Raw genomic sequence first — 13,256 nt, forward strand, 5'->3', positions numbered from 1 at the left:
AGAACATCAGTTGTTCGACCTGCTAGTCAAATGCGTTTTGTTAAAATATACTTTTTCACTCATTTGGTCTTTTGGAAAATGTTGTTTGAGGTAAATTATATGGCCTTCCAAATACCGTTTCGATTCCTAACATCACTGAAGAGACATTAATTGTCGAAATCCGGATATGGTGTACAAATGTTTACACCTCATGTTTGCGGTATACCATCTTTTCCGCAAGTTAATTGTTTTCTGTTTGGTAATGAATTAATAATAAGATCTATTTTGTTACATCTTTTGATCCGTTTATTTGGCAATCGCCAATGGCAGTCAGCATGGTTTAAGAACATCAGTTGTTCGACCTGCTAGTCAAATGCGTTTTGTTAAAATATACTTTTTCACTTTTTGGTCTTTTGGAAAATGTTGTTTGTGCTGTATTTAGACCCCTCTACCAAGAAATTTGTTTTGCATGCACACGTATAAAAATTGCGGTTTTTATCCAACGCAATCATAGGTTTGAACGTTGTTTTCAATTTAGACTTGTTTATATTTTTTCGTTTGGTCTTGTATTATATTTGCCTTCGGGTTTATATGATCCGTTCATCCTATTTCGACTCTTCAAAATTCAAGAGTCAATCCCAAATTGAGGTAAATTATATGGCCTTCCAAATACCGTTTCGATTCCTAACATCACTGAAGAGACATTAATTGTCGAAATCCGGATATGGTGTACAAATTTTTGCACCTCATGTTTGCGGTATACCATCTATTCCGCAAGTTTTTTGTTTTCTATTTGGTATTAGATTAAAATTTAGATCCATTTTGTAACATCTGTGATCCGTTTATTTGGCAATCGCCATGGCAGTCAGCAAGGTTTAAGAACATCTGTTGTTCGACCTGCTAGTCAAATTAATTAATGCGTTTTGTTAAAATATACTTTTTCACTTTTTGGTCTTTTGGAAAATGTTGTTTGTGCTGTATTTAGACCCCTCTACCAAGAAATTTGTTTTGCATGCACACGTATAAAAATTGCGGTTTTTATCCAACGCAATCATAGGTTTGAACGTTGTTTTCAATTTAGACTTGTTTATATTTGATATATTTATATATATATTATATATATATGTAGTCAGCAGGGTTTAAGAACATCAGTTGTTCGACCTGCTAGTCAAATGCGTTTTGTTAAAATATACTTTTTCACTCATTTGGTCTTTTGGAAAATGTTGTTTGAGGTAAATTATATGGCCTTCCAAATACCGTTTCGATTCCTAACATCACTGAAGAGACATTAATTGTCGAAATCCGGATATGGTGTACAAATGTTTACACCTCATGTTTGCGGTATACCATCTTTTCCGCAAGTTAATTGTTTTCTGTTTGGTAATGAATTAATAATAAGATCTATTTTGTTACATCTTTTGATCCGTTTATTTGGCAATCGCCAATGGCAGTCAGCATGGTTTAAGAACATCAGTTGTTCGACCTGCTAGTCAAATGCGTTTTGTTAAAATATACTTTTTCACTTTTTGGTCTTTTGGAAAATGTTGTTTGTGCTGTATTTAGACCCCTCTACCAAGAAATTTGTTTTGCATGCACACGTATAAAAATTGCGGTTTTTATCCAACGCAATCATAGGTTTGAACGTTGTTTTCAATTTAGACTTGTTTATATTTTTTCGTTTGGTCTTGTATTATATTTGCCTTCGGGTTTATATGATCCGTTCATCCTATTTCGACTCTTCAAAATTCAAGAGTCAATCCCAAATTGAGGTAAATTATATGGCCTTCCAAATACCGTTTCGATTCCTAACATCACTGAAGAGACATTAATTGTCGAAATCCGGATATGGTGTACAAATTTTTGCACCTCATGTTTGCGGTATACCATCTATTCCGCAAGTTTTTTGTTTTCTATTTGGTATTAGATTAAAATTTAGATCCATTTTGTTACATCTGTGATCCGTTTATTTGGCAATCGCCATGGCAGTCAGCAGGGTTTAAGAACATCCGTTGTTCGACCTGCTAGTCAAATGCGTTTTGTTAAAATATACTTTTTCACTTTTTGGTCTTTTGGAAAATGTTGTTTGTGCTGTATTTAGATCCCTCTACCAAGAAATTTGTTTTGCATGCACACGTATAAAAATTGCGGTTTTTATCCAACGCAATCATAGGTTTGAACGTTGTTTTCAATTTAGACTTGTTTATATTTGATATATTTATATATATATTATATATATATGTAGTCAGCAGGGTTTAAGAACATCAGTTGTTCGACCTGCTAGTCAAATGCGTTTTGTTAAAATATACTTTTTCACTCATTTGGTCTTTTGGAAAATGTTGTTTGAGGTAAATTATATGGCCTTTCAAATACCGTTTCGATTCCTAACATCACTGAAGAGACATTAATTGTCGAAATCCGGATATGGTGTACAAATGTTTACACCTCATGTTTGCGGTATACCATCTTTTCCGCAAGTTTATTGTTTTCTGTTTGGTAATGAATTAATAATAAGATCTATTTTGTTACATCTTGTGATCCGTTTATTTGGCAATCGCCAATGGCAGTCAGCAGGGTTTAAGAACATCAGTTGTTCGACCTGCTAGTCAAATGCGTTTTGTTAAAATATACTTTTTCACTCATTTGGTCTTTTGGAAAATGTTGTTTGAGGTAAATTATATGGCCTTCCAAATACCGTTTCGATTCCTAACATCACCGAAGAGACATTAATTGTCGAAATCCGGATATGGTGTACAAATGTTTACACCTCATGTTTGCGGTATACCATCTTTTCCGCAAGTTTATTGTTTTCTGTTTGGTAATGAATTAATAATAAGATCTTTTTTGTTACATCTTGTGATCCGTTTATTTGGCAATCGCCAATGGCAGTCAGCAGGGTTTAAGAACATCAGTTGTTCGACCTGCTAGTCAAATGCGTTTTGTTAAAATATACCTTTTCACTCATTTGGTCTTTTGGAAAATGTTGTTTGTGCTGTATTTAGACCCTTTTACCAAGAAATTTGTTTTACATGCACACGTATGAAAATTGCGGTTTTTATTCAACGCAGTCATAGGTTTGGACGTTGTTTTCAATTTAGACTTGTTTATATTTTTTCGTTTGGGCTTGTATTATATTTGCCTTCGGGTTTATATGATCCGTTCATCCTATTTCGACTTTTTAAAATTCAAGAGTCTTTCCTAAATTGAGGTAAATTATATGGCCTTCCAAATACCGTTTTGATCCCTAACATCACTGAAGAGACATTAATTGTCGAAATCCGGATATGGTGTACAAATTTTGCACCTCATGTTTGCGATATACCATCTTTTCCGCAAGTTTATTTTTTTCTGTTTGGTATTAAATTAATATAATTAAGATCCATTGTGTTACATTTGTGATCCGTTTATTTGGCAATCGCCAATGGCAGTCAGCAGGGTTTAAGAACGTCCGTTGTTCGACCTGTTAGTCAAATGCGTTTTGTTAAAATATACTTTTTCACTTTTTTGGTCTTTTGGAAAATGTTGTTTGTGCTGTATTTAGACCCTTTTACCAAGAAATTTGTTTTACATGCACACGTATGAAAATTGCGGTTTTTATTCAACGCAGTCATAGGTTTGGACGTTGTTTTCAATTTAGACTTGTTTATATTTTTTCGTTTGGGCTTGTATTATATTTGCCTTCGGGTTTATATGATCCGTTCATCCTATTTCGACTTTTTAAAATTCAAGAGTCTTTCCTAAATTGAGGTAAATTATATGGCCTTCCAAATACCGTTTCGATCCCTAACATCACTGAAGAGACATTAATTGTCGAAATCCGGATATGGTGTACAAATTTTTGCACCTCATGTTTGTGGCATACCATCTTTTCCGCAAGTTTATTGTTTTCTGTTTTATATTTAATTAATATAAAGATCCATTTTGTTATATCTGGTGATCAATTTATTTGACAATCGCAAATGGCAGTCAGCAGGGTTTAAGAACATCCGTTGTTCGACCTGTTAGTCAAATGCGTTTTGTTAAAATATACTTTTTCACTTTTTTGGTCTTTTGGAAAATGTTGATTGTGCTGTATTAAGACCCTTCTACCAAGAAATTTGTTTTACATGCACACGTATGAAAATTGCGGTTTTTATCCAACGCAGTCATAGGTTTGAACGTTGTTTTCAATTTAGACAAGTTTATATATATATATATATATATATACAAGTCTAAATTTATCCAACGCAGTCATAGGTTTGAACGTTGTTTTCAATATAGACAAGTTTATATATATATATATATATATATATATACAAGTCTAAATTGAAAACAACGTTCAAACCTATGATTGCGTTGGATAAAAACCGCAATTTTTATACGTGTGCATGCAAAACAAATTTCTTTGTAGAGGGGTCTAAATACAGCACAAACAACATTTTCCAAAAGACCAAAAAAGTGAAAAAGTATATTTTAACAAAACGCATTTGACTAGCAGGTCGAACAACGGATGTTCTTAAACCCTGCTGACTGCCATGGCGATTGCCAAATAAACGGATCACAGATGTAACGCAATGGATCTTAATTATATTAATTTAATACCAAACAGAAAACAATAAACTTGCGGAAAAGATGGTATATCGCAAACATGAGGTGCAAAAATTTGTACACCATATCCGGATTTCGACAATTAATGTCTCTTCAGTGATGTTAGGAATCGAAACGGTATTTGGAAGGCCATATAATTTACCTCAATTTGGGATTGACTCTTGAATTTTGACGAGTCGAAATAGGATGAACGGATCATATAAACCCGAAGGCAAATATAATACAAGCCCAAACGAAAAAATATAAACAAGTCTAAATTGAAAACAACGTTCAAACCTATGATTGCGTTGGATAAAAACCGCAATTTTTATACGTGTGCATGCAAAACAAATTTCTTTGTAGAGGGGTCTAAATACAGCACAAACAACATTTTCCAAAAGACCAAAAAAGTGAAAAAGTATATTTTAACAAAACGCATTTGACTAGCAGGTCGAACAACGGATGTTCTTAAACCCTGCTGACTGCCATGGCGATTGCCAAATAAACGGATCACAGATGTAACACAACGGATCTTAATTATATTAATTTAATACCAAACAGAAAAAAATAAACTTGCGGAAAAGATGGTATATCGCAAACATGAGGTGCAAAAATTTGTACACCATATCCGGATTTCGACAATTAATGTCTCTTCAGTGATGTTAGGAATCGAAACGGTATTTGGAAGGCCATATAATTTACCTCAATTTGGGATTGACTCTTGAATTTTGAAGAGTCGAAATAGGATGAACGGATCATATAAACCCGAAGGCAAATATAATACAAGCCCAAACGAAAAAATATAATCAAGTCTAAATTGAAAACAACGTTCAAACCTATGATTGCGTTGGATAAAAACCGCAATTTTTATACGTGTGCATGCAAAACAAATTTCTTTGTAGAGGGGTCTAAATACAGCACAAACAACATTTTCCAAAAGACCAAAAAAGTGAAAAAGTATATTTTAACAAAACGCATTTGACTAGCAGGTCGAACAACGGATGTTCTTAAACCCTGCTGACTGCCATGGCGATTGCCAAATAAACGGATCACAGATGTAACACAATGGATCTTAATTATATTAATTTAATACCAAACAGAAAACAATAAACTTGCGGAAAAGATGGTATATCGCAAACATGAGGTGCAAAAATTTGTACACCATATCCGGATTTCGACAATATATATATATATATATATGTATATCCTAGTATTCTTACAAATAAACAACAAATAGCTTACAACGTCATTCAATCTGTAATTTTATAAAGCTTCTTAAAAAGATGTTTTAAGATCATTTGGGCTCTTGTTGATACAGCTAATTGGCAAACCACTTCTGATTATATATACGTATACACATATAGCAATCTTTGTTTTTATGTCGTTGGTTTGCTGAACCGTTGGTCAGATTAAATAACTAAGGTCTGTTTTATTTATAAGATAATGCATTCCTTATGTATATCTTATCTTTGGTATATATTCACGGATCATCGGTCAAAAAGTATGTAAAATATTTATATAAGTAAGTTTTTCAAATTGTCCCTGCTAATAAAAGTGTCATTAGATTTGATTGATTATTGGTTGATTAATGCCTATTGGTTTGTTTACTGCATATTCAGGTAGAGAACAAGTTAACACAATATATCGTATAGGGTTTAGCATATGGAAATAAAGGGGGAGGTATTTCCTAACCGTTTTGGGACATCCAGTTGCCTTGCATCATATCTAAATAGATTTCAACTAAAGTCAATGGTGACACCCACTCTAAATTAATTTACACTTTATATGGTGAAATTTTGTACTATCTGAAATTGTTTGAAAATTTTCGGAATTCTTGTGCATTAAACGATATTAACAAGCTTTCTGTAGAGAACCTTCATGATTTTCTTCGGAACAAAAATATGGTCACCCCTCGGCTTCTCCCTTTCGGCAATGGAATCCATGCTAAGGAGGGACGTCCGTTTTTCTTTACGATGAATAAATGCGTAGCAAATTCCGGTCGCAATTTTGTGAACATTACATTCGATGACTCGTGATACTGTAGGGAGAGTGTCATGTTATATGTACGTTAAAGAATCTTTGCAACAACTCTTTGAGCGGTTTCATTTGCGGCCTGTTGCTAGGTACTAAGTTGCTGACCCATCCAACATACACTCTTCCCGTCGATCACCCCAGTCGACCCATTTTACAGAAACTGTCTTTAATCTCAATTGTTAATCAAGTTGTTCTTAATCTCAAACAATAACTTGTTTTCTAAGCAAACCATCTTGGCATGAAACTATAAAAGCAAACGTAAATGGTTGAAAAATACACAGAGCTAGATTCCCATTCTAACCGGATGTGGCTGCGAATTTATACGACCTGGACAGCCAAACGGACTCCTCACTTTGGCATGGATTTTCGTGCCGCCATGAGCATTTGAGTCAAATTGGTTAACATGAATTTGACAGCTAATGCCCCTTTAATAACTGTGGTTTCATTATTAATCAAGGGATACCAATTTTGTGGAATTCATGGGTAAAGGGAAACCATGAATTTAAATGTTCAACAATGTACAAATCGAGTTGGAAGAAAATCATGGGATGATCATATTTCTATGCCCAGTCAACTCTATGGGAAGGGTAAGTAGATCCTGTTCCACATGTGGCACCCCGGCGTAAGCAATGATAATCGGGTCTAGAACAGTCGAGTTGAGCAATATAATTGGGTCGAGAACAGTGCTTTGTGACCGCAACTCTAGATGTTACAACACATTTCTCAGATTGTTTTCATCTAGCAAGACCGTGTACGATTATGTGAGAAATCACCAATTCATTCAGTCTCCTCGGCCTGTAGCCCTTTTTAGTCTTAGTCTTAGAAATTTGACCCACCGGCAAAGGAATGATTGGATCCGACCGAATGCTGGTCAATGTCATGAATATGCAGATTGGTCAATTATCATTTCAAGTTTCGTGTTTTCAAAAACAATGTTTTATTTTATGTTAATAAATATCGGCAATATTTGTAGTTTTCACCATACATATATCAGAGACATATTGTATTATATGTCTCTGCATATATAGATCTATATTAATCACAATAAATATATATTATTACAAGGATTTATCAGGGACTTTCTATACTATGTTAGTCATGATTGAAAGTCCCTGGATTTATATAGTAAAATAGTAAATACTATATATAAATCCTTGATTATTTATAATAGATTAGACTATCCATAGTGTCATTTTAGGTTACCCCGTACAATTTCCACATATCATGATTCTTATTGTACATTTTGATGCATTCTTTTACTTTCCCAGTAAAAAATAATGCCGCACCTATGACCAAAGGTAAATCATACTGATTGTATCATATTTCCGGTCAAACCAGATTAAACCTCTCCCTATGCATTGCGCAATAATCGAAACACGTGCTGCTGTTTACATTTTATTTTCATAGACCAATCAGAAAAGAGTATAGATTATTTGGAAAATGGCGGTCTTGACGGAAGCATGACAGTTCTAAAGCTTAGTGAAAAATGACTGAGATGAAAGTAAACGGCTCACTTGGAGCCGGTGAACCGGAAGATACTTTAGATTTTAGACTCACGGAAGGGAACATGAAAAAGGTACCATCATCATCTCGATTTCAAGTGGCTAGGGTTGATTTTGCGGAACCTGTAGACAAAGAAGAAGCTGAGTCGGATGCAGAAGACACCATTGACAGAGAAAATGAAAATAGAGGAGACCGTTATCAACGCCAGGATTCTCACAGGGATTCAATAAATGTGTATATTGATACGATTAGTCCAACTGCTACATATCAATCTGTCAATGCTAATACTAATCATAAAACTTTTGGGAAATACACAACAGAAGCTCTGCCACACGTGGATCATTACAGAAATTTACTTTCTGCAACAAATGCACTTAAAAGCAGACCCACCCTTGCAGAACTACATGAAGAAAAGGTATGATGAATTTTACAAGTTAAAATAATATTCAATTATTATACACATTTAATTTGTGTACTAGTTACGTATACATATACTTTTATAATATTTTATGAAATGGGAGGAAATTTGAAATAAAATAAAAGCATTTTATGGGGAAAAGAAAACACTGTTTTGTTCATTTGATTATTTACAAAATAAAATATTAATTTATACTGTTTCAAGATTTTAGTTATGATGGTGACAGTACTGGCAATTCATTACATCAACTGTCAACAATGCTGGAATTTTCAGACAAACAAAATAACCATATTTTAGGGTACATGTACTGTTGGATAGGATATATAAATGAGAGTAAGAAAAATAAAAAAAAATTGAGAAGGTTAAAAAATGATCAGCAACTTATCAAGACAGGAAATTTGTAAGAAAGTTACCCTGTTAGTGGTGGATCTATGACCTGCCTGAGGTTGAAAAAAGGGCTGGTGTCACTTTCATAGATTTTATGATTCCTGTATACAGGTTTATATTTCTTTTATATTATTCCTGTCAGTCTTATTATAAACAGTGTTTGTTTCAAGATGACATGGTTGATATACAACTTACAATTTAATTGTATATATGTGTACATGTATTATACATGTCAATTTACTTAAGCGCCAACAGCCTTCAGGTTGACATCACATTAAATACTCACAATCAATCAATCTTGTACTTTAGAATATTCATATGGTCCATTATTGCATATACAATGTATATATCAATTGTTTAAAAAATGATAAGCATGCATTCATTTGTATATTGTGTTTGGTTTTTTTTAGAGTTTCAGGTCAACTTTTCAGGTTTGTTTTATTTGTTTTATAGGGTTTTTATAGATCAGCATTTCAGGTTTGTTTAATTTCTTTAGCTCACTTGGCCTTTCAACAGATCAATGGTGAGCCTCTTATAACACTTACCAACCTTTTGTTGTCTCTGTTGTACACTATTTTCAGGGACTTTTAAACTTTTGTTTTATCTATGTTTGATTGCAAGTTTATTTTCTCTGAAAAAAAATGTACATGTATATATAATTACATTATAGAATCAAAGTTATTATGGTATTAAATTTGAAAGCCAATCTTAAATCCTGTTGACACTGAATTCCAAATTGTTTTAACGAATTATCTACATGTGTAAGATTTTTAAAGCATTATTATGAAAACTGAATTATTCTTCAATGAAATTATACACTGCTTAATGCTACATGTATTTCTGTTATGTGTATTGCTCAATTGCAAAATTAATTGAATACATACATGTATATGTACAAAAAAGAGGAATAGAAAATTCAGTTTCCTATTAAACAATTTTTTGTAATGGGGAAAAGGTGTGAACTATCTGTTACTATTAACTATGTATACACAAAAGTCATGATTAGTGTTCTTTGTACTCAATTCTTGAATTTTTTGTGAAATTTTTTCAATTTAATGTGTTTGAAATCAGCAGTCTGCACCAAAATCTTTTCCCACAACCAGTCCAAAGACCAATATATACAAACATTTTTCTTATGTATCTAAACAAAAGTTTTGCAAATGCTTACTAGTCTGAATAAAATTTTACTAGTCTGGGGCTAACAGTGCAGACTGGAAATGGGTATTGCCCCAAAAAGTAAACTCAGCATTCATTTGAAAAGTAAAAATATAAGACAGTTTCCATTAAAAATTTTCTTTTTAAAAAATATCATTTGAATAATTAAATTCAAATTTTTACTTTCTTAATGCACATGTTTCTGTTAAAGCTTTCTTTAGCTGTCAGTGTCATGATTTCTCCATTGGAATTGTGCACCATGCTGGCTACATGTATTTTCCTCTTTCTATGGCTCACACAAATTCATTCTAATAATACATGTACAATGTACATGTGAAGTAAAATAAAAAGCATGGAAATTCTGCTGTTCATCTTCTGCAAATGTTTGTTACAACATTAATATTACAAAAATGTGTAAAAAGCATGAACATTAGACATCTCTTTCCTGTGAGCAACATTGCAGTGGTTTCTATAACTATACATGTATGTGTATGAAAATGTAAGATTTATTAAAATACATTTTCCTAAATTGACAATATTACATGTATGTTTCACTTGAGTTGATCAGTTGAGGCCGCTGTAAAAAAAAATGTAAATTAAATATCGTATAAGATAAGATTTTGAAATAAGGAAACAGAATTCATATTTCATATTTAAATTGGAAAACACTTTTAGAATTAAAACTAATTTACATGTGCATCAGGAAACCTTATGTACATTACTTGCCATGGTTGGTAAACTACTAAGAGGATTGGAGAAACAGGCCAAACCATTAGAAAGTACAAAGGCAGCAAATTCAAGTTCTAAGTACAAGACAAATCCCTCTTACAAATGTAGCAAACCTGTTGATTTACATCTGAATTTCTTTATTTTCACAATTTATCAGGGTTTAGATTAAGAAACGTAACATATGAGAAATAAAGAACAATATTTCATTAAAAAAATACATCCAAAATTTAATTCAAATGAGAATTTGAAACAAAATTATAGTGTTAATTTCATTTTAACTTCTCACATTGTGCTGTATTATGACATTAATAAGGTCACTAATAGATTTGGAAACAGTGAAACCGGTTGAAGACTATGGATAACATTTTGATAGTAATTATTCTCATTGAATACAAGTATTTAGAGCATTTTCGGCCTTTATTTTTTCCCTATTTAGAAAAAAATAATTACTGCTTCCGCAAATTTTTGGTCCCCATGCCGCTCCAGAATTAGTTTCTCCTTGAATTTTTTTTTCACATAGACATTTTACTATTGCATATATTGCTCTGATTGATTCTAACACACGCATGATAAATCGATTTGTAAACAAAAGGTAAAATATCAGGATACCAACATGTAGTTTATCAGCTCATTGCCGTGGACAAGTAGTTATTGAACACACAGTTATCCGAAATGCATCACGTTTTACTTTTGAAGACCTGTTCTAGGAGGCAAAAATTAAAAATCTTTTGTTAGATGACCACAATCACATCAATATTTGTTAGAACCATTGTCATCCCCGATCCTTGTTTCAACAGGCATAGACCTATCTATCTTGGATGAAATTAATTGTAAATTCCCATGAACTTTTTAAAAAATTAAAGAATATCTTATTTTGATGAAACCCCATACCCCCTTGTTAGTCTATTGGCATGCAAAAAATCAGAACTCTTTTATAAGGGGAAATTTAAGAGTACGAGACCAAGGTGGTGGTATTGTGATTGGCATGCTCATGATAAGGGATGTGTAATTGGTTCAACCAATTCTAGTCAAGCTAAAGAGTTTTAAATGCATTGCAGCTTTTAGGAGCAAAAGGAAAGAGTATTTTGCTCAGTCAGAACAATGCATGTGAATGTGGTGACAGGTATTTTAAGGGAATATTTTAATACATTGATATCTACATGCATAGCAATACAACTATCTTACTCAGGATGTTGTTTTAGTACTAAGCAGGAAATATTCACCTCACTCATTATGTTGATCCTTAATATGGGTAAATAGTTCCAACTGGATGTCAAACAGCCAATAAACAATCATTACCATATAATAAAAACAACTACCTGTATATAAAAAAATATTTAATATCTTTCAGGGGCATTTTTTGGATACATACACATATTGTAATTTTATTCAACATATGTCATTTACCTAACTAACATACTTCCTCTTGTAAAACTGCATAGATCTGCTATGCTTTCTTGATATATATACATGTGTGGATTTAAATGAAAATTCATGCAGACAAAGCTTATTTGACGAAAATAATCAAAATTAACTAAACCACATTGAGACAAGAAAGTCTGGTATGGAACAGGCAGCAATAAATCAAATTATATGCATATTTATTTTTTTATGAAGTAACACAGTTACATACATAAATTTTAAATCGCACAATTTAAAAAAAATACACCACTCTCTTCACTCGTCTCAAAAAAACTCATTTTCAAGAAAAAAATAAAATAAAAAAAGTTTCGCTCAGTCACCCCATATCTTTTGGAGCTTTTGTCCGAAGAACTACAAATCAACTTGGTGTGGCCTAATTTACACAAGGAAATTATGGTGAATGCAAAATGATTACTTTCTATAGTATAATTTAGGATGGAGGTTTTCAGAAATTTGACCATATGTTAAGAAGGAACATGATAATTGTAGGATATTGACATCAATTAATGACATCTTGGTGTAAATAACTAAAAGAAATGAAAAGGTTTACTAGTAATCCTATAATCTTCACCATCTAATCTCAAGGGGTTACATATGTAATGTAAATAATTAACTTATCAGAATCTTTTACTGTGTTTCATTATTAAAACCAGTCAAAAGAATTCCATATGGAAATTAAATTAATTAGGTAGGAATTTCTGGCTGTGTCACTGTATGAATGAGGATGTTTTGAATATTTTATTCTTATATCAAGATGCCCTCTAAGATTTTGTCATTGACTATTGCTGGTCTCCCTCCCTACTCCGCCATAAGAATTCTCTTGCAGTGTTTACTCTGTTAGATAAAAAGGCAAATTGAATACACACCTTTTTTTGTGGATTGTTAGAGATTTATAAGCACCACATCTTATTTTTATATGGCATCATTTCCATGTTATTCAGACTTGCTACAAGTCTAGTTAAGTTAGAAGGATAACACTTTAGTGGTAGCTGTGGCAATAGTGTAATAGAAAATCAACATTCATTTTCAAATCTTTTAATTTATAGTACATGTAGAAAATGCTGGG

General features: G+C 32.6%; 1 protein-coding gene across 1 annotated transcript in view; it reads left to right on the plus strand.

The window, feature by feature from the left end:
• Positions 1-8,023: 8,023 nt before the first annotated feature.
• LOC127736031 (solute carrier family 12 member 2-like) overlaps positions 8,024-13,256 on the plus strand; it is a 52,815-nt gene continuing 47,582 nt past the window's right edge. The window contains exon 1 of the mRNA XM_052246529.1: positions 8,024-8,494. Coding sequence (XP_052102489.1) covers positions 8,063-8,494 — 432 coding nt within the window. The 5' untranslated portion in view covers positions 8,024-8,062. The remainder of the gene's footprint in view (positions 8,495-13,256) is intronic.

The sequence above is a fragment of the Mytilus californianus genome, unplaced genomic scaffold, assembly GCF_021869535.1.
Source record: "Mytilus californianus isolate M0D057914Y unplaced genomic scaffold, xbMytCali1.0.p SCAF_3, whole genome shotgun sequence".
In the NCBI taxonomy this organism is placed as follows: domain Eukaryota; kingdom Metazoa; phylum Mollusca; class Bivalvia; order Mytilida; family Mytilidae; genus Mytilus; species Mytilus californianus.